Source organism: Monodelphis domestica, chromosome 4 (genome assembly GCF_027887165.1).
Source record: "Monodelphis domestica isolate mMonDom1 chromosome 4, mMonDom1.pri, whole genome shotgun sequence".
In the NCBI taxonomy this organism is placed as follows: domain Eukaryota; kingdom Metazoa; phylum Chordata; class Mammalia; order Didelphimorphia; family Didelphidae; genus Monodelphis; species Monodelphis domestica.
Window position 1 is genome coordinate 197,240,376 of NC_077230.1, and position 21,312 is coordinate 197,261,687.

At 35.6% G+C, this 21,312-nt stretch overlaps 1 protein-coding gene across 1 annotated transcript in view; it reads left to right on the plus strand.

Annotated features, from left to right (window-relative positions):
• DNAJC10 (DnaJ heat shock protein family (Hsp40) member C10) overlaps nucleotides 1-3,406 on the plus strand; it is a 39,756-nt gene extending 36,350 nt beyond the window's left edge. The window contains exon 23 of the mRNA XM_007494479.3: nucleotides 821-3,406. Coding sequence (XP_007494541.1) covers nucleotides 821-832 — 12 coding nt within the window. The 3' untranslated portion in view covers nucleotides 833-3,406. The remainder of the gene's footprint in view (nucleotides 1-820) is intronic.
• The last annotated feature ends 17,906 nt before the right edge of the window (nucleotides 3,407-21,312 follow it).

The following is a 21,312-nucleotide window of genomic DNA, read 5'->3' on the forward strand; positions in this document are numbered from 1 at the left end:
CCTATTATGAATGTTGCATCATTCTAGGAATATTTGAAACAGGAAAGAGGATTCATAGAACCTTTGACATAATATTTTATGGCCAAGTAGCAGTGTCATATAGTATTCTAAATCTGAAAGATGAGGTGGTGGTTATAATTTTAAATCTCTATGGTTTCAGTGGTCAAGAAAGTACTTTCCTTCCATCTCGATAGTGTCACTCAATCATTTTTTTTTTAGGGACTTGTGTTTTCATTGTGAATTTTTCATTTTTTTAACAGGTCACTAATTTATAATTATTTTAACTTTAATAATGTAATTTATAATAACTAAATTAGCAGAGAGGATTGTTTTGATTTATTATGGCCAAAAAAGTTATCCTGGGACCAAGATGGTCATGTGTTTCTCAGAACTTAGCTAGGTTCTTCCATGAATAATGGAAAAGGGGGCTGCCCATACCCTCAACCTTCCCCGTTTTATAGCACCTGCTTCAATTTATTCTCTGGTATTCAGTTTCATCTTCATGCCATACTAGGAAACTTCATTACGCTAGTTGCCTCAAAATGTATTGTAAGACCATACATATGCCGTATTAAATACATTTTTAATGAACTCTCTCAAGCATAACCCATTACAAGGGCTTGATTTTAATATTAAGGGGAAAATAATGGTTCCATTAACAATTTTATATTCTGGTAATTTCACAAATGATAATATATTTCTATTTAGTAAAGAGGTTGTATTATGAAATAATTTTGAAAACTTAAATGTTGAATTGTTTATACAATCCTAATTGCTTTTGCTTTTTCTTTCTTTACACCTGTTTGTCTTTTTTTGATAGGATGAACTTTAAGTGAACTTGAAGACAGAGCAAATACAGAGAAAGCAGAATCTGCGACTCCAGAAGGTTTCATACTTAGAATGTTATTACATTCATAGTAGGAATAAAAGAACATTATTTTGGATTCTTGATTGTGCTGCCTGAATTCTGTACATATTTGGTGCAGAAGGCTTCAGTTTTTGTGATAGGGGACCTCCAAAGATGAGATTTGATTCTACTCCACCTGCATTATTTCAGAAATACACAAAAGGGTTTTTGATCTTAAGATCAAAAGTTTAGAACTGGGATCAAATGGAGTTTGGGGATTATCAAGCACACTCTATTCTTCAGACCTCTAGCCCTATCTATAAATTCCATATAAAAAACTACTCAGCATGACTGTAAACATGCAGAAATGACATTTTCATGACATCATGTTATTTAACAACTAGACTCTTTTAAAATGAAGAAATCTGAATTATTTCATCTCCAATCTTCTAAAGGATAAGGATTTTTTTTTCTCACTTGGGAAAAATATGCATGAAAGATTCACTCATCTCCCAAAGGCAAAATGTTGTCATGGGTTATTTTGTGATCCAGAACATCTAAGAAACATTGTATTACTGGTTTGGCCATTGTAGTGTTGCTACACAATTTTCTTAATCATGTTCAGAATATATATGCATTTTAAAAGTTTATTTTTTTTATATTAACTCCAAAAAAACTGTGATTAAATAGTTGAATTTGAAGCATTTCCTTAGATTTCTACATTTATCCATTGAATATTTTACAACAGAGTATTTCCAGTACTCTGTAGTCCCATTTTGTCAGACACTTAATTGTTCAGGTTGCAAAATCACTTTCCATGTTTGTTTTCTTTCTCATAATGGTATTATAACTAATTTGACTTTGGCTATTAACTTTCTACCAGAAAATAGTGGGTGTTTTTTCAGATTAATATTACTGATAACAACAATTGAGATTATTTTTATAAGAAAATTAAATGGCTATACAAGGAGGAAAGGGTATGACCATTGAACTATCTGGGATCAAAACCCCTAAAAAAAAAAAAGCCAAATACAGTGTGGATATTTGTCTCTAATATAAGATTATATGGAATGATAAAACTAGTTTTATCAAAGGAAATTCTCAACTATTCTGACCTGTCAGGAGACATCTCAGAATAGTTTCTGTATCAGTATAATGGAAAATGTTGAATTTGAAGTCAAGAATACTTGGGTTCAGATATTACCTATGACACTAATTATATGAGCACCAGCATATATCACTTAACCTCTGTGAGGTTATTCTTACCTTCCTCCTCTATAAAATGCTTTACTACCTAAGTACAAGAGTTGTGATACTCAAATGAGATCACAAATATCAAAATATTTTCAAATCCCAAAGTATTATAAACAGGTTAATTATTGTTTTTGAGCTTTTGCTTTACTATTCGAGCCCTATCGTATTCTCACTACCCAATTCCAAAGGTGATTTCCTCAGTAATAATAATACATTTATGCTTAGCAGTTGACACAGTGTTTGACATACATTTCTCATTTAATAATCAGAAAAACCTTATGACCTATTTTATAGAAAATGAAGCTTAGAGAGGTTAACTTGCTCATACTAATATTGGTAATAAGTGGAAAAGGAGGCAAGACTCAAAGAAATTTTCTCATAGCTGTAATAACCCAAAGAATCACACTTGCTTTATTTTTTCTGATTGTTTATTAGAAATTTTTATCTTTAATTATGACCTCATTCTATGCCTTCCAGGCATGGTTTCTAAATTATATGCTCTAGAAACCAACCATATATGTATAATACATATAGCTGTTTAATAATTTTGGGATAGTCATCACTATTAATATTCATTTAAATAGTGACAATTTAAACAGATGATCAGTCTATTGTGGGTAACTTTTATTTATGAGACTGCAGTAGAAATTTGCACAACTGACTCATTATTGCAGTACTTCTGAATCTGGAATGTATGAAGAATTATTTCATTTTGTATTTATTGAATCTTATTAATAAACCTTTAGCCCTGGTGGGGGTTACAGAATATTTTTTTAAATTGGATTGTACTTTCTAGAAGCCCTAGTGGGGCTATAGACATAGGGAATCTGTAACCACTGTAGGTATGGTGATGAACTTTTTACTCAGATTGGTTGCTAGATCACCATAAATACATTTATCTTCTGTTCCAATAATTTATGGGAAGCTAATAGAAAAGAAAGTAATAACTATCATTAATTGGCTTATTAGCATGTCAGTAGAACTATCTATTCTATAAGGCTACAGATTCTTAAAAGCTATTACACTTTCATCTCAGGATTGCATGTTGATATTCAAAAATGAACAATGATCACCCATATTATAATAGTCATTCTAAGAATTGACAGAACTAAAGATTTTCACTGCCAGAAATGTGTATTTATGTACTCTGTCATGGTAGCAACACAGTCCTTAGCCATTTCTGTGGTCAACATCTTAAGTTCTACTTACAGTACTTGAAATTACACTTATTCTTACAAAACAGACTTAATTCTGTTATGGTGGCTGTGAAAATTGAGTGATTGCTAATAAATTCTATAGCTCAAATTGTTTTCTCAGTTATTAATAATTATCCACAGACTGAATTTGAAACAATGCATCTAGTTGAAATTAAATAATTGTCTTTTTTGTTAAAGCTGATATTAACTCATTTCCAAATTCCCAAAATTTTCTGGTCTTTTTATGTGCTTTTGGTTTTAAAATGTATAAGCTAAAAGTAAAATTATGTTTTTATGTAAATAACTTTGCATTTTATTATACTGTATTTTGTTAAATATTTCGTAGTTACAGTTTTGTTCAATTTTATTTCCAAATTATCTCCCTCCTGTTGAGAAAGCCAGAAATACAAAACCCATTAAAATATGGGATTATGCAAAGCAAATTTCTGCATTAGCCATGTTATGGGGGGAAATTTTATACTAATACACTTTGAGTCCTTCAGTTGTCTCTTTGAAGGTGGATAGTATTTTTCATCATAAATCCTTTGGAAATTGAGTTAGGTCATTGTGTTGATCAGAGTTATTTAGTCTTTCACAATTGATTATAATGTTGCTACTATGTAAATTGTTCAGGTCCTCATTTCATTGCATCAGTTCATATAAGTCTTCCCAGGATTTTATGAAACCTGTTCCTTTATCATTTCTTATAACACAGTAGTGTCCCATAACAGTCGTATAGAATAGTGGCCTATCAGTTTTAATTCTTTGCCATCACAAAAAGAGCTGCTAAAAATAGTGTTGTAGTCCTTTTTCTTTTATCTCTTTGGGCTATATACATAGTAGCAACATTGCTAAAGAAAGGGTATATGCACATTTTAATAGCTGTTGTGACATGGTTCCAAATTGGTTTTCAGAATGCTTAGACTAGTTTACAGCTTCACTAACAGTGCATTAGTGTATCTATTTTCATACATCTCCAACATTTGGCATTTTTCTTTCATCATAGCCAGTCTGAAGAGTGTGAAGTGGTACTTTTTTAAACTGAAGATGTATTAAGTTGATATCTGTTCCCTGGAAGTACTTAGAAAATGGGAAAATTCTCCAAACTATAGTTACCAGAAAAAAAAATACTATGTTTCTCATGGAATTCAAGTTTAAAGAGTTTTGAAAAATCTTTCCCAGTGGTTCTTTGAGGTATCTGTATTTGATGAAGTTGCTAAAGATGAACCTTTGGGACTTTCACCGTATTCTACCCAGACCTCTATATCTTCTTATGAATGCTGTGGATATACCTTTAACACCTTTTGGGAGAGTCATGGAACTTTTCTGGATCTGGTTTTTATTGACCCATTCACATTTGTCTAAGGAAAAGTTCAGTAGCAAGATGAGTCAAAACTACTTAGAGAGGCCCAGGATGCAATGGATGAATGACCTTGGCATCATAGATGTCTGACCAAGCTTTAAGCACTGCACAGCACCTGCTTCAACCACCTTCATGGCCTTTGGAACAAATTGTTCTCCTTCACCCATTCCCCCAGGGGAAGACTTCAGATACTTGGTAGGCATTGGTAAATTGGTGTCAACCCCAGGTATTTGAAGTTTGAGGCTTGTGGCTTATCCTCAACCTAATTTAGCCCACTTGCTGAGATGATTTTTACCAGGATATGACCACTGGACAAGCTACAGCTTCTTGGAGACATAAGTGAGACTTAAACCATAGGTGGACACCAAAGCTTGATAAGTAGCCCAGAAAAGAACTTAAGCAAACTCACACCAAAGGTGCTAGTCTTCCCTGCATATCCCATGTACCCCATAGGCTATATCTCTATAGCATATACAATATCTTTATACAAGAGTATATACTGTCTCTTTACTACACTATTACACCATAGCTCTAGGGGTTTGGGTTTTTTCCCTCTTTTTAGTTAGTACTTTGTTCCTATGTTAATTTTGCTTAATCCACTTTAATGGAACCTTTTCTCATAGGCTCTGCCTCCAACCCCCATTTCTCAATCCTCTCCCATAGTTTCAGAGTTTTAAGGAATTTGTAGAGTAAATTGTTAAGATCAAAGATTATACAGATGTGTATATGTAAAGTATAGGTGTTATATAGATGTTAGCTATTGTTTATTAATTATTTTCTTTATTTTTTGTTATTTGATTATTCTCTTGTCCTCTCAGGAAAGTGGTTAGGTCAAAATCCCTTCCGTTTTTTTCCTTCAATTTATTTTATTGATTAGGGTTGTTTTTTTTTTTTGGCATCTATTTTTCTATGAAGAATTTCTTGATTATTTTCACTAATCCTCTTCTCTTTTGATTACTCTGAACTTTTAATTCTTTGACTCATGGCCTGTGTACTTATTCATTCCTACTTTAATCTCTCTGTGACTCATGGAATTAAAGCTTATGAAATATTAGGTTTGAGCTCCCTCTTCTATCTAATTTCTATACTTTTCATTTTATCCTGTTATCCTTTATTTTTCCTGTTATGTCTCACTTTTAGAAATATCAGTTCATGAGGGATAGAACCATTACCTCATGACAGAATTTACTCTGTCCTAATTTTGAATGGATTCTACCCCTTGTCCTCCCTATAGCCAATCTCCTTTCTATTTGCCACGTAAATTCATTTATGGGTTTAGACTCTCCCATCCTTTTGGATATTGGTTGCCCTCAAGAGCTCTTGATTTCCTTTCTCCTGAAGCAAGGTGAGGGAATAATACTCTTGCAGAGGAATTTCTCTGCCCATACACCAGGTCTGTCTAGGTGTATTATTAGAATCTCATCTAAAGACATATACTTCTCCCCATGGAAGCTAGTCCATGTTTTAGTCATGCTAAAACACTTCGAACTCTTCCTCTTATGAAATATTCCATCTCCCTGCTTATTTAGCACATTTAGATATGTGGTCCCTAATATCTAGGAAGTAGAAGGGAATTGGTTCTCTCCTATCATCTGTATGATGTGATCACAGAAATTAAGTAGAAGGTAACAGGCTAAAAAAGTACAAAGACCTGTTTACTCCCTGCCTTCTCTTTATAAAGAATGGAAAAATCCTATAATTGAGCTAGAAGATCAATTCGTAAAAAATATAATGCCTGCATCATCCCTTGCTCAACTGGCCAAATAATAGATTATTTTCTTAACTAGAATGAGGAAAATCTCATAATTAGAATTTCCTAATATTGGAATTATCACAATATACGATCGTGAGTTTCCAGTTTTGAGACCTTTTCAAATACCTATCAGGTATGTTATAAATAAGATGGATGCATGGATTAAGAAGTTGACCTTTTGACCTCTAATGAAACTTCTAACCCTAAGATTCTCTGATTTAAAATTCATTTGAAACACAATCCTCTCCTTCATCCACCATGTTTATTCACCAAGTTGCAATGCATTTTCTATAAAATTACTTTGAATATGCTCCATTCTGTCCATTTCTTTGACCAGCACTGTAATTCAGGTCCTTATGACCTTACACCTAAAAAGCCAGTGACCATCTTGTTTACTGCAGCCATAATGAACTTTCTCAAATATGACTTTTGTCATGTCATCCCAGCTTCAACTCAAAAACAACCCAGTGATTCTCTTTTTCTACCCCTGTTCAGTAAGTAATGGCACCATAGAATGTTTGTTTTTTTGTTTGTTTGTTTTAAACCCTTACCTTCCATCTTGGAATCAATACTGTTTATTGGTTCCAAGTCAGAAGAATGCTAAGGGCTAGGCAATGGAGGTTAAGTGACTTGCCCAGGACCACACAACTGGGAAATGTCTGAGGCGAGATTTGAACCTAGGACCTCTCATCTCTGAGCCTGGCTCTCAACCCACTGAGCTAATCAGCTGCCCTCACTATAGAATGTTAAAGTTGGGACAGTCTTAAGCAATGATTCATTCTACCTTCCTCATTTTACAGAGGAATAAACTAAGGTCTAAAGAAATTCAATGACTTACCCAGGGTCACACAGCTAATTAGTAGCAATCCATGAAGTCTTTCTTGACTTCCCCATCCTTCATTTATTTCCGTCTCTTCTGTATTACCATACTTGTTGGCCTTGTATACGTCATTCCTTGGCTATGATAACTGCATGGTATTGTTTGCTCTTATTTCATATCTTAGCTCCCCAACTAAATTGTAAACTCTTTGAAGGACAGAATCATGTCATCTTTCTTTTCTATTTGCTATAATGCTTTGCTTGCCCTAAGCTGGGCACACAGAAATCATTTATTTAAATATATTTTGATGACTGAGAAATGGTTTTGAACAGCTAGATGAAATTCATTTTTTTAGTGTATGAGAACATAATCCCCAAAATTAGATGTGACCAGTCAATTTTGGCAAGGAGAGCAGTTAACCAGAAATTTGGTCAATGACAGAAGCAGTTTGCCAATACTAATAATGAGAATCTTGTTATTTCATGGTTCTTAGATTAATAAATAATGGCCAAAGGTCTAATGAGCACCTATATAGCACAGATTCCCTTTTTTAAAATTAGCTTTGGCTCTAAAAGGCATATTGATAAAAAAAAATTTCACCTCATTTTCAAATGTATGGTTCTATGCTCAAATGATTATAAATGCCTTTGTTTGAACATACCTTGTGAATGGTGTTTTTTTCATTCTTTGTGTTTGTATCATTAATTTCTAGCGCAGCACATGACATACAGCAGACAGTTAATAAATGCTTGGTGATGATTTTCATTAAAAATAAAAAAAAGTAAAACGAACTTGGAAAATTTTCATAAAACTCATAAAGTACCCAGTTCTCCCCCTTGCATGTAGGATTTTTCCCGTGGTATGAGCAATGTCAGGCACAGTAGGCTACCAGTAGATGGCATTAAAGTTCAAGGTTTTATTTTGATGAGTTTTTTCTATACATAGCCTTCAAGATGGTTGTTGAGGGTACAAAAACATTTTAGAAGAAAAGGTTACCAGAGTTTGCATTTCACGATGCTTTGAAAATGATAGAATTAATTTTTAACACAGTATTTTTATTGGAACTTTTTTTAAAAGAAGAGCATCATGATAAGAACTATGCTTTAGAAAGATTATGATGGCAGTGATGTGCTGAATGAGAAAGATGTATTCTAAGTGGTGTAAATTCCAATTTATCCAAAATAATTTGGGAGTTTTCTGAGTAATTGGGCATTTTAGCAGATAAATATAAATGTGGAAAGGGTCTTAGAAGTGGGTTTAGCCACTCACAAGTCAAAGATCGTTTCTGCTGCTCTTGCCATTATATCTACCACAGTATAGTACTAGAATGGTTGTTATCCTTCATCTCTCTCTGAAGAACTTTGGTATGGGTTGGGAGACAAAGGAGACATGGGACCACCCAGCCTGGCATGCCTTGCTCAACTGGCCAAATAATAGATTATTTTCTTAACTGTAGAAGAAGGATCACAATAGCTGCTTTGGGAGCCTGATGTGATAATCAATGAGAATGTATACTTAAAAGTATTTTGAAAAATTAAAATCTCCTATACAAATTTTTTTAAAAAACATTATTTTTGTATACATAATACTTGGGAAAGAGGGTGCTTCTTTGTGTCTATTGGGAATCAGGGTTGAGAAGAGTTAACTACAATTAAAGAGTCAGGAAGGACAATAATTACTCACATTTGCTCACCCCCACCTTTATGAGGTAATTTGTATGAGTATTACTGTCCCACCTTTGTGGTTAAAAAAAAATAATATCTTCACAATATCCCTCCTAAAATCCCCTTCTGTCTAATGACATTGCCATATCCCATGGATAGGCTCCCATGCTATCTCTCCTGCACTACCGAAATAGGTTTCTTATTGGTGTCCTTGCTTCAAGTCTTTCCCCACTGCAATCCATCCTCTACTTAGCCACCAAATTGATTTTCTTTCTACTCCAAATTCTCAAATCCCAACTTCATTTCACAAAAAGCTACAGAAAAGTTGTGACCAATAAGAAGAAGATGAAATTGGCCTATAAGACTGAAACCAGAAATTAAAAAAAAAAAAGTCCAGAACTGAATGTTCCCAGAGTCAGAAATAGAAGAAATGCTCATTTCACAGCATAAGTTCCCAAGAGATTATTCAGAATTCTGTATGCATTTTAACACTAAATATGCATTTGTAGTTTTAAAGTACATTAAAATATTATTATAGTCTGTTCCTCATATAAGATTAGTAGATTTTTTTGTTGTTGTTGATGAGAGTATATATTGTATGTATAGGGGATACACCTAGGAGGTCAGGGGAAAATACTTATATAAAATCTTTATTTTCCTTTTCCTGTTGAGGAAAATCATCTGTCCTTTTCCTGATCTGCATTGTTATCTTGAGAGCATATGGATGAAAAGGAGGTGGAAAAATGGAAACAAAAATTCAAAGCAAAACAGATAAATGGAGTTTGGGTGTCATCTAATGGAAAACCCCTGCTCCCTAGAAGTTTCTATCACCAAATTTACCAATCTGTTCATAATAATGGCCACTTTGGCACCCAGGGCATCGTGGACTCTGTTAAGAGAGTATGGATAGCCCCTGGTATAATTACAATAGCCTCTAAAGTGTGTTCAGCCTGCTCTACCTGCCAGGCATATAACCAACACGCCTTTCGTGGAAAAGCCTTTGGTGAATGACCTCTGGCTTACACACCTTTTGAGTACCTGCAGATAGATTTCATAATGATGCCAAAGGCTAGACAGTATAAATTTTGTCTGGTCATAGTAGATCAACTAACCAGATGGCTGGAAGCATTTCCTATAGCCTGAGCCATGGCAGATTTTGTTGCTAAGGTGCTTTTAAAAAGAAATTATTCCTCGCTTTGGCCTGCCAGCACATATTGATTCCAATAGAGGGAGTCATTTTACTGATTCTGTTCTAAATCGGATATATTCTTGCTTGGGGATAACTCCAAAATTCCATGTTCCATATCATCCCCAGAGTTCAGACCAAGTTGAGAGGATGAACAAAGAACTTAAAACTATGATTGGCAAATTATGCACTGAGAGCCAGGTCCAGAGATGGGAGGTCTCTGGTTAAAGTCTGGCCTGAGACACTTCATGGCGGTGTGGCCCTGAGCCTTTGTGATTGCCAACTATAAAGATTAAAATTTAGGGGAGACTGAAGCAAGATAGAAATTAGTTTCTCTCTGCAAGGAGTATTATATTTTTATGAGGTTTATTGAAGATTAAAATATAAAGAAAACACAAGTAAGAAAAGCACGTGTCTAGGCCCAGAGCCTATTCACAACCACTCACATCTTGCCTTCTAGGTGGAGAGCCGCGTGTGCTCCGAAGCGGAAGTAAAAAGAGAAAAAAAAGATCCCCCACCTAAGGTGGATAGTCTTTAAATAATATTTTGCTCTCATCCCAGGTGAGAATTCTGTGAGATTACCAAGCATTCTGGGGAAGTGGAGCACAGACTTCTGGGGATTGAAGTCCTGGATTCAAGTCTATTTTTACAATTAGTAGATTTTTTGTTGTTGTTGTTGATGAGAGTATATATTGTATGTATAGGAGATACACCTAGGAGGTCAGGGGAAAAGACTTATATAAAATCTTTATTTTCCTTTTTCTGTTGAGGAAAATCATCTGTCCTGTCCCTGATCTGCATTGTTATCTTGAGAGCATATGGTACTAGATTTCCTTTACTCATGTTAACAGAGACTAGAAACAAGCAGTTTTCTAAGGTTACCTGGGACAATTCTGAGTGGTAACAGAACAAATAGGTACAATTTAGTAGGAAAATTCCCAAGACTGAATGTAGCTATGGGTTTTACTTAAAGAGCTGCCCAAGACTCAGAGAGGTTAAGCGCTTTTCCCATAATCAAAACAACCAATAGGCATCAAAGGCTGCCCTTGAACCCAGAACCTTTACTCATTACAACTCCAGCACTATATTTACACACACATGTACATACATATGTGCATTGGTATATATACATACTGTAATATTTATTGGGAGAGATGGGGAGGATATGAAAAACCAGGGGATAAAATGTGAGGTCTGTAGTAGGGTATGGAGGAGTTGAGGGGAGAGAGGGAATATTGCTCGGTGAGTCAAAGAAGAGAGATTCCCCCTGCCAAGAGGAAGCAGCAGGGGTCCAATAAGGACTGTTTTTCGTTGAATGACTGTACTGATGTTCGTTCAGCTCTCTCCGTGCCCAAAAAAGATATTCCGCTTATCTGACTGCAAATTCAAATAATATAAAGTTTAGTAACCAGTTGGGATTGGAGTTTTTCCTCAGCTACAGAGCTGAGGTCAGGCCTCATAGGCTGGTGGCAGGTTTATCCCACTCCCGTCTACTCTATATCAGTCCTCGCTTTGTCTAATTCAGAATCTTAGCAGTAGACGGAAAACAAACAAGAACAGTTCTAACCTTCAGAAGCCTGTGTCTTTGGGCTGAACAGAGTAGAGGTACTCCACTCCAGACTGGGATGAAATAGCTCCTCCCTCCTCCAACACCAGGAAGGAAGTAAAACCCGACTGGAAGGAAGTGCTAGTCACAAGACCCAACTGCCACTCCCAGTTGTCCCTTCCCCCACCAACTGTCACAGTCTTGTTTCCTTTCCACAATTGTCCCCCTTTTTTGTTGTGACCTTCCCAAGGTCACTTATTTATATTATGGTTACCAATTTACTAAATCTACTCTAAAGAATTTTTTTGCAGGAAAGTTTGGGTAAGGGTAGTTTTAGGGTTTTACAATAAATTCTGTACAATAAATGTTTAAACAAAACCATTACAATAAATTTGAATCTTAGTGCTAATACTACTTTTGCTAAGTTAACTAAAACTAATACATTATTTATAGAAATTATTTACATATAATACAACAATATACATTGTTCTACATCATGATGTCAGTCAAATGGAAATATCTATTGGTCTTTCTATTTGCCTAAGACCTTATGGAACTAACTATATACATATTTACATTTTGCATAAATACAATTTCAGACACTTGTTTATATATACAAAGTTTCTCAATATGTTAGTTTGTGATTTTGTGTTTTTTGTCTAATAGTGTTGTGTTGAATTAATACTTATCAAGATGTTTCTTCAGATTTCCACTTCTCATGTTGACTGATGGATCTCTTCTTTCTTCCAAGTTATGTAGTGATGCATGCTATTTCCCTAATATGTGAAATTACTATTGTTTTATTATTTCAACATACTCAGTCTTACATATAAGTCTCATTTTTTATCTGTCCTCTTCTTATATAAACAAATTTACAAAGTTCAAAGTCTTAGCTGTTCATTTCAGCTTTTTTTCTTTGTTTCATTTCTCTAGTAGCTATTAAACAAATTTACAAATTTCAAAATCTTAGCTGTCCATTTCAGTTTTTTTTTCTTTGTTTCCTCTCTCTAGCAGATTTTTTTGATGCTTTTCCTCTGGGCTGGTTTAAAATCTTTTCCTCTGGGATGCTTTTCCTCTGGGGTGCTTTTCCTCTGGGTTGCTTTTCCTCTGGGCTGGAAAGTTGTTTCGAACATTATGTGTCACTATTATTTCTTTGTGGTGTACTTTTTATGTTAATCATTTTTTGTTTTCATTTCTTAGTACTATCTGTTGTCTAATTATCTTCTATGTCTGTTACAGTGATGTTGACTCTTTTCTGGTTTCACGTGGAAACAGTGAAACCATGAGTCTTTCCCTGCAACTTTTATAGCTATTGGGGTAGTAAGCAATACTTCATGTGGTCCAGTCCATTTTATGTCTGTATCCAATTTTCTATTAAAATTTTTTAAGTATACTCTGTCTCCTGGTTTGATGTTGTGCAAATTGTAATCCAGGGGTACTGATTGTTGTATCAAGCCCATTTCATGCAACTCTGCTATTCTTGTTTGTAAAGCTTGTATATATTTTGTTAATTGACAGTCTCCACCTATCATTGCAATGTAAGCTGGTTTACAAGTCCTTCCTTGCCAAATTGCATGTCCTTATAGCATCTCAAATGGAGAGATGTGCAAATCTCCACTGGGTCATGTTCTAAGATGGAACAGAACTAATGTCAGAATGTCTGTCCATTTTTGGTGTGTTTCTGCACAAAATTTTCCTATCAATGTTTTAACTTCTTTATTTAATCTCTCCACTTGTCTTGAAATTTGGGGATGATATGGTGTATGGTATGTTGCTTGTATTCCTAATTTTTTATAAATTTCATTTAATATTGATTGAGTAAAGTGACTTCCACGGTCTGAGTCCAATTTTGAAGGAATCCCAAATCTAGGTGTGATTTCTTTTAATAGGATTTTGACCACAAATGCTACATTGTTCTTTTTGGCAGGAAAAATTTCTGGCCATCTAGTTAGTCTGTCTATGATGACAAGGCAATACTTAAACCCTTTGTCTTTTGGCATATTGATAAAATCTACCTGTATGCATTCAAATGGAGTATATGCTTAGGGATGGCCTCCTAACCCTTTGGTCTTATAAACTCCCTGATTGAACTGCATGCAAATTTTACATTTTTGACAAATTCTTATGGCATACGAGGATATTCCTAGTGCAGTCCAAAACTGTCTCACTGAATCAATCACAGCTTGGGTTCTACAGTGTCCTTGTGCATGTATTGCATTGCACACATGATAAAATAAATTTTTAGGCAGGATGGGCTTGCCTAGTTGCAAAAATCATATTTCTCTTATTTGTTTTGCTCCTAAGTTCTTTATCCAAGATTGAATTTCCTGTTCATTATAGGCATTAGTTAGATTGTCCTGTTCAACTACTGAGAAATTCAATACATGTAAAGGTCCTTCTCTAGCTCCAAATCTTGCTGTAATGTCAGCTCTTTGGTTTCCTAAGGACACATAATCATTATCCCTTGTGTGTGATCTACAGTGGATTATTGCCACTTCCTTGGAAAGTTGTACAGCCTCAAGAAGTTGCATTATTATTTTGGCATATGTGATCTCTTTGCCTGCACTTGTCAAAAATCCTCTATGTTTCCAAATTTCTGCTGTGGCATGAATTACTGAAAATGCATACTGGGAATCTGTGTAAATATTGACTCATTTAACTTTACCAATTTGCAAAGCATCTAATAAAGCAACTAGCTCTGCCCCTTGAGCACTCATGTGCTTTGGTAAGGACACATACCATAATGTCTCTGTTTGTGTTACTACTGCTGCTCCAGTATACCTTTCTCCATTAACTATCATGCTTGAACCATTGGTATACATTTCAATGTTGGGTTGTTCCAGGGGAGTGTCTTTTAAATCATTTCTTGGTTTTTCTACTAATGATATTGTTTCTTGGCAATTGTGTATGGGTTCCCCTTCCAATGGCAGATCTGGGATCAAGGATGCTGGATTCAATGGTTGGCAGCATTTTAACGTGATGTTTTCGTTGCTTAGTAACACAATTTCATATTGAGTAAGTCTTTGCTGTGTGAAAGCTTGTAAATGACATTTCTTCAATATGGATTCTAGTTGGTATGCAGAGTAGACAAGTTTTGACCCTAATACCAAATCAGATTACTTTTGAATCATGGTTGCTGTGGCTGCAATTGCTCTCAAACAGGGAATCATTCCTTTCTCAATTATATCCAGTTGTGTACTATAATATACCACTAGCCTAAAATTGGGTCCTAAAGTTTGGACTAATACTCCAGAAGCTATACCTCTTGTTTCATGTACAAAGAGATGGAATTCTTTGTTGTAGTCCGGAATACCTAAGGCTGGAGCTATAATGATTGCTTCTTTGAGTTGTTCCAAGGCTTGGAGGTGCTCTTTCATTAGTTTCAAAGGTTCTGTGACTGTGTTTTTGGTTAAGTCCATAAGGCATTTTGTTATTTGGCTATAGCCTGGGATCCATTGTCTACAGAAACCTGTCACTTCTAAAAAGGCTCTCAGTTGTTTCTTAGTCTTTGGCACACTGAGCTTTTGTATGTCCTCTACTCAATACTGCTCCATGTATATTATGCAACTCTCTATCTCCACCAATTTTTATTGATATAAATGTATGTATATATATATATATATATATATATATATATATATATATATATATATATTTTATACACACTATATAGCATATGTAACCCTTGGCTAAAGGCTATTTGCTTATAAGATCCTTCTCGTTAGAGGAAGACAATTACTGAATGCTCCATGCCTATGTGAGGAATGAAACTGAGGAGAGCTGGAGAGGAGGAAGATTCTAGTCTTCCAGCTTCCATCTGCAAAAAAAGAAGTCATAGCATTCTAGAGTCCTTTTAAGTTCCTGGAGGGAGAAAGATTCCAGGAAGAAGCCAGCATGTAGAGGAGGCAATTCTTTGACTCTGTCCCTATTCTCAACCTACTACACCAGTCTTGGGTGGGTGGGTGGGGGGGGGGGTTCCCTTTGGGTGAAATCTAAGACTTTCTCTTGTGATTGAACTGAACTATCTCATTCCCAATAGGAGAGGTCATTCACTCTGGGTATTATGTAAAAATGGAGACTTGAATCCAGGACTTCAATCTCTAGAAGTCCTTGCTCCACTTCCCCAGAATGCTTTGTAATCTCCTTGTAACCTCACCTGGGCCAAGAGCGAGATGGGGTATTTAACCTGGTTGTGAATAGGCTCTGCCCTTTTTTTCTACTTCCACTTCGGAGCACACGCAGCTCTCCACCTAGCAGGCAAGATGTGAGTGGTTGTGAATAGGCTCTCTGGGCCTAGATACATGCTTTTCTTACTTGTGTTTTCTTTATATTTTAATCTTCAATAAACCTCATAAAAATATAATACTCCTTGCAGAGAGAAACTAATTTCTACCTGCCTAAGTTTTCCCAAAAATTTTAATCTTTACAATTATCTGGTATATAGTCTCCTGTGTCATCTTTCTCTGATTTCTCTTTGTTATGTGTTTGGATGAATGGGTTTGTTTATTATGTGGGTTCACTGTGAAAATGGCATCTGGTGGGAAGGTGATCAAGCCTTGGATATATAGCTTAGGACCCTCTTTCCCTATTAAGAAATAGTGTTCAGGAACTCAACATGAACCTTAAACTTATTCCCATCCACCCAGACTAACAATATTTAAGACAACAGATAAGTATAATTCTAGCCCAGGATACTCTCTCGGTCTGTCTGTCTGTCTCTCCTCTCTCTCTCCCTTTCTCTCTCTCACTCTGTGTCTCTGTCTCTGTCTCTCTCTCTCTCTGTCTCTGTCTCTTTGTCTCTCTCTGACTGTCTCTCTCTGTCTTTCTGTCTCTCTGTCTCTGTCTCTCTTTCTCTGTCTCTCTGTCTCTGTCTCTCTATCTCTGTCTCTGTCTCTCTCTCACTCTGTGTCTCTATCTCTGTCTCTCTCTATCTCTGTCTCTGTCTCTGTCTCTCTGTCTCTCTCTCTGTCTCTCTGTCTCTCTCTCTCTGTCTCTCTGTCTCTCTATCTCTCTGTCTCTGTCTCTCTCTGTCTCTGTCTCTCTCTCTCTCTCTCTCTCTCTCTCTCTCTCTCTCTCTCTCTCTCAGCCCTACCATCTTTTTGTTGAGGAACTGCCAGTTTAATTACTCATTGAATAGTCATTCGCATGCAAAAATATTTATTGTTGACCTACCAACTGGCTAAGCCTGAATGGGGACTACCAAAATGTCTAACTGATAAGAATCAGCAACTGCTGCTCCCAAAAAGGTTTTCATTTTGAAATTGTTTCTTAGATCAAAAGGGAAGAAAATGCAGGAGAAATTGTAAGCAATGATTTTTTTTTTTCCTGCAAGAAAAATAGTTGGTAAGCTTTCCAATCTTCTGTCTGTTGATCAGGCTGGGTAAATAGGAAAGCAATGAGATTTGAAGCTTTCTTTTATTTCATGTAAACTGACTTTCTTTTTTACAGAATAGTGCATTCCTTTGAGTCATATTCTTTGGGCCAGTGTCTGATTTCAGATAGGAAACATGCACTGGCAAGTCTCTCAAAAGACCACCATTGCGTGTATTTCTGCAGATGTGCAGCACACATCTGGGGCTCCCATCCATATGGACAGATTAGAGATACTGATTGCACAACTGGTGAACTTTCCTCCTTTTCCTTTATCATTCATTTCCCTTATCTGAAATTCTCTTCTGAACTCCCTCTGCAGAGAAACTAACCTGGCTGCAATGAAATCAGTTCTGAAGAGCAGGAACAGAAATATTCATCCCCTTACACTAAGAAGATTTTTCTTAAAAATCTAGTTTTCTTTCATTGGTAAAGCTGTGGATTTAGAATGATACCTCTCAGAAAAACAAACAGTTTAAATAACAGATCAATGCCCCAAAACTCTATTCCTATCACTTTTATCAGACTCAGAGTAGAATTTCCATAATTTTAGTGGCTGGGTGACTTGGCTCACATCATCCAAGAACTTACATGTAGAATGTTGCTTCTTCAGTTCCCAGCTCTTTTTTTGTATTTATTGTTCAATACTTGCATAATCATTTGTTCCATTAATGAGCACTAGAATTTTCCTGCCCAAAGTGATGACTGAATACTTTTCTACCTTCCAAATATTATGGACATTCTCATTTATATTTAATTTCTGTCTCTGTGTATTACTCTGTCTCTCTTCTCTCTATGTGTAAAATATGTATATTTGTAAGTAAATGTGCTCAATGGGTAACTGTCTTATTTATCTTTTCATTTCATCCACTGCCCAACATAGTACCATGTACAATGAAGGTTCTTAATTGAGTTGTGTAATCAGTGTGGGATAGCACAAAAATTTGCCTCAGTTTACTAATATCTGGGCATGCCCCTCCAACTCCCTCTGTATTCACTACCACTTAAGCAATTCATCTCCTGGCAGTCCAGTTTATTCCTCCTTGCCACTGATCCTGGCATCATGGTTTCTAGGATCAGATTGTCTTTGCATGAATTCAAATCCTGGTGCACCTTCATCCCTCCACCTCTCAACTGTTCTTGATGTTCTACCACAGATGAAAATATTCTTAGTTATAGCTCTGATGTCCAATAAATGTTTGCTGAATTAATAAACAAATGAAAACGAATGAATTTTCTGAACAAATAAAGTGAAAGAAAAAGCAATTTATTTTCAGACACATGATGGTTCCTTCCCTCAAAGAACTTACCTTCTAATCAGGATTGGCAAAAAAATATAGGGTAATAGTAGGAATAGATAATAATAAGGAAAGCTATTTTACTCTGGAAATCAAAAAATATGGTGAGTTGAACAATAGGATAATGATTTTATACATTGTAAAATAGCAGTATTGATCTGATTGTTTTCCCCAACATCAACAAGAGGGGAAAGCAAAAGGAGTCAGGTATAGAGAAGTCTGGGTGTGCCTAGCTTAAAGGGTGCAGTAGCAGGTTAGAATATGAATGAATGGACTAAATTATTTTCAGAACCCTTAGTCATTTCTTGTTTTGCAAAATGAGACAGCACTTCCGATGAAGCCAATGTGGTTAGGGGTAAAGAGGAAGGGAAAAAGCCAAAGCTTTTCTCCATAGAAGGCTTCAAAGGGATCATGGACTAAATAGCAGACCTAGAGTACCTTCATAACTAATTGTTCTTGTTTTATTGTTCAAATAGGTGCCAAAAGATGCACAAATAATCACAAAACAATTTTCAATAAAAAATGATTCAATTCAAATCAATAAACATTTATTAAACACCTACAATGTTCATGTAGACACTATGCTAGCTGCTAAGAATACAAAGACAAAAATGGAAACTCCTTCAGAAATTCCTATTCTAAAATGGAAATAGGTATTGAATGATAATGTATGTATAACCCAGTGGAATTGATTGTTGGCTCCAGGAAGGGGTAGGTAAAAGGGGAGTTAAAGAACATGAATCATATAATCATGGAAAAATAATAAATAAATAAAATTTTAAATTCTTATTCTACTGGAGAGAAACAACATGTACTCAGATAAGTAAATATAAAATATAAAGGAAAGGATTGAGTGGCACAGCAGCAACTGGTGAGGATCAGGAAAAGTTCTGTAAACCTTTCATACATTCTGGGAGGAAAGAGACCAGACTCAGTTGAGATCCTGTGTATCAAAGTACTTGTCTTTGTCCTGGCCCTGCATCCACCTCCTTCCCATGTCAGTTCTAGAGCCCAAAATCTGCTCTGTAGATCAACAGGTCCAGACCCAATTCAACTGAAGCCAACCAATCAAACCATCTAATGCAAGAGTTCTTAACCTTTTTTGTGTTTGTGTCATGAACCCCTTCGTCAGCATGGTGAAGCTTACAGACCCCTTTCCAGAATAATGATTAAATCACAAAATAAAATACACAGAGTTACAAAGGAAATCATTATATTGAAATTCATTTATTGAATTTTTTTAAGTTCACAGACCCCAGGAAAAACCCCTGATCTAATGACATTTTTGCCAAAATTTCTACCTAATTTTAACATTATAAATCCTAATGACACTCACCTAAAAAGTCAATCCAATTATAATTTTTTTCACTTTAATTTCAACTTCGCTTGGTTATAACCTGAGAAGGAAGTCCATAAAATAACATAGGACTGAATTCATAGTCTGAATCATAAATCCTAGCTCAGCTATTTATTACTTGTACAATTTGAGAGAAGTCATAACTCATCTGAGACTCAATTTCATTGTCTATTAAATTAGAAGATCAGACAAGGTAACCTCTGAGGCCCATTCCAACTCTACACCTGTAACTATGATGTCCTAGTTAACAGCAGCAAAGGGCCTATAAAGAACAGAAAGAAGGCATTATCACAACTATCCAGCATTATCTCTAGAATCAATTTCAAAGTTGAAAGAGACTCAGAATCCATCAAGTTCAAGCATTACCTAAAAAAGAATTCACCATATTACACTCAACAAAAAGTTAAGCCATAGTTTGAGGACCTCCATTGAGGCTAAAACCTTCTATCTCCCAACACAGCCCATTTTGTGGTTACAGTTGTTTACAGTTACATTTTTTTGTTTTTGTTGACAGTTTAATTTTTTGGTCTAATTGTTAAAAAGTTTTTCCTTGCATCAGGCCTAAATGGGAAATTTCTTTATAAGTTAATGGGCAATGGCTTAAATATCTTCTTGCACTTTGGGATCTAATATTCTTAGATTAATTATACATATTGTTAGACTTGGAATCAAGAAGTGCTGAGTTAAAATCCCCCCCTAAGGATAGAATGGACAATCTGCCTAGGGCTAAAACCTCTGAACACCAGACAAAGATAAGAAAAGCTAGTCCTCCCCACTCATATAGAGATGGCAAACTCCACAGAAGTACAAAAGCCCCAAAATTCCAAGAAAAACAAGAAGAAGGGGGCAACTTTGGACACATTTTATGGAGCAAAAATACAAAATACAGAGGAGATAGAAGAGGAAACACAAGCAAATGCTCCAAAACCTTCCAAAGGAAATGGAAACTCTCCACAAACCCATGAAGAATTTGAATCGGAAAGGATCAAAAAGATGGAAGCCTTCTGGGAGGAAAAGTGGGAAATAATGCAAAAGAAATTCACGCATCTACAAAACCAGTTTGACCAAACTGAAAAGGAAAACCAGGCTTTAAAGGTCAGAATTAGGCAACTCGAAGACAACAAGCAGGTAAAAGAGCAAGAATCAATAAAGCAAAGCCAAAAGATCAAGAAATTAGAAGAGAACATAAAATATCTCACTGACAAGGTGACAGACTTGGAAAATAGAGGAAGAAGAGATAATTTAAGAATAATTGAACTTCCAAAAAAACCAGAAATAAACAGCAAACTCGACATCGTAATACAAAATATAATAAAAGAAAATGGCCCAGAGATACTAGAACAAGGGGGCAATACATCCACTGACAGAGCTCACAGAACACCCTCTACACTAAATCCCTAAAAGACAACTCCCAGGAATGTAATTACTAAATTCCAAAGCTTTCAAACAAAAGAAAAAATCCTACAAGAAGCCAGAAAAAGGCAATTTAGATATAAAGGAATGCCAATCAGGGTCACACAAGACCTTGCAAGTTCCACTCTGAATGATCGTAAGGAATGGAACATGATTTTCAGAAAGGCAGGAGAGCTGGGTCTTCAACCAAGAATCAGCTATCCAGCAAAACTGACTATATACTTCCAAGGGAAAGTATGGACATT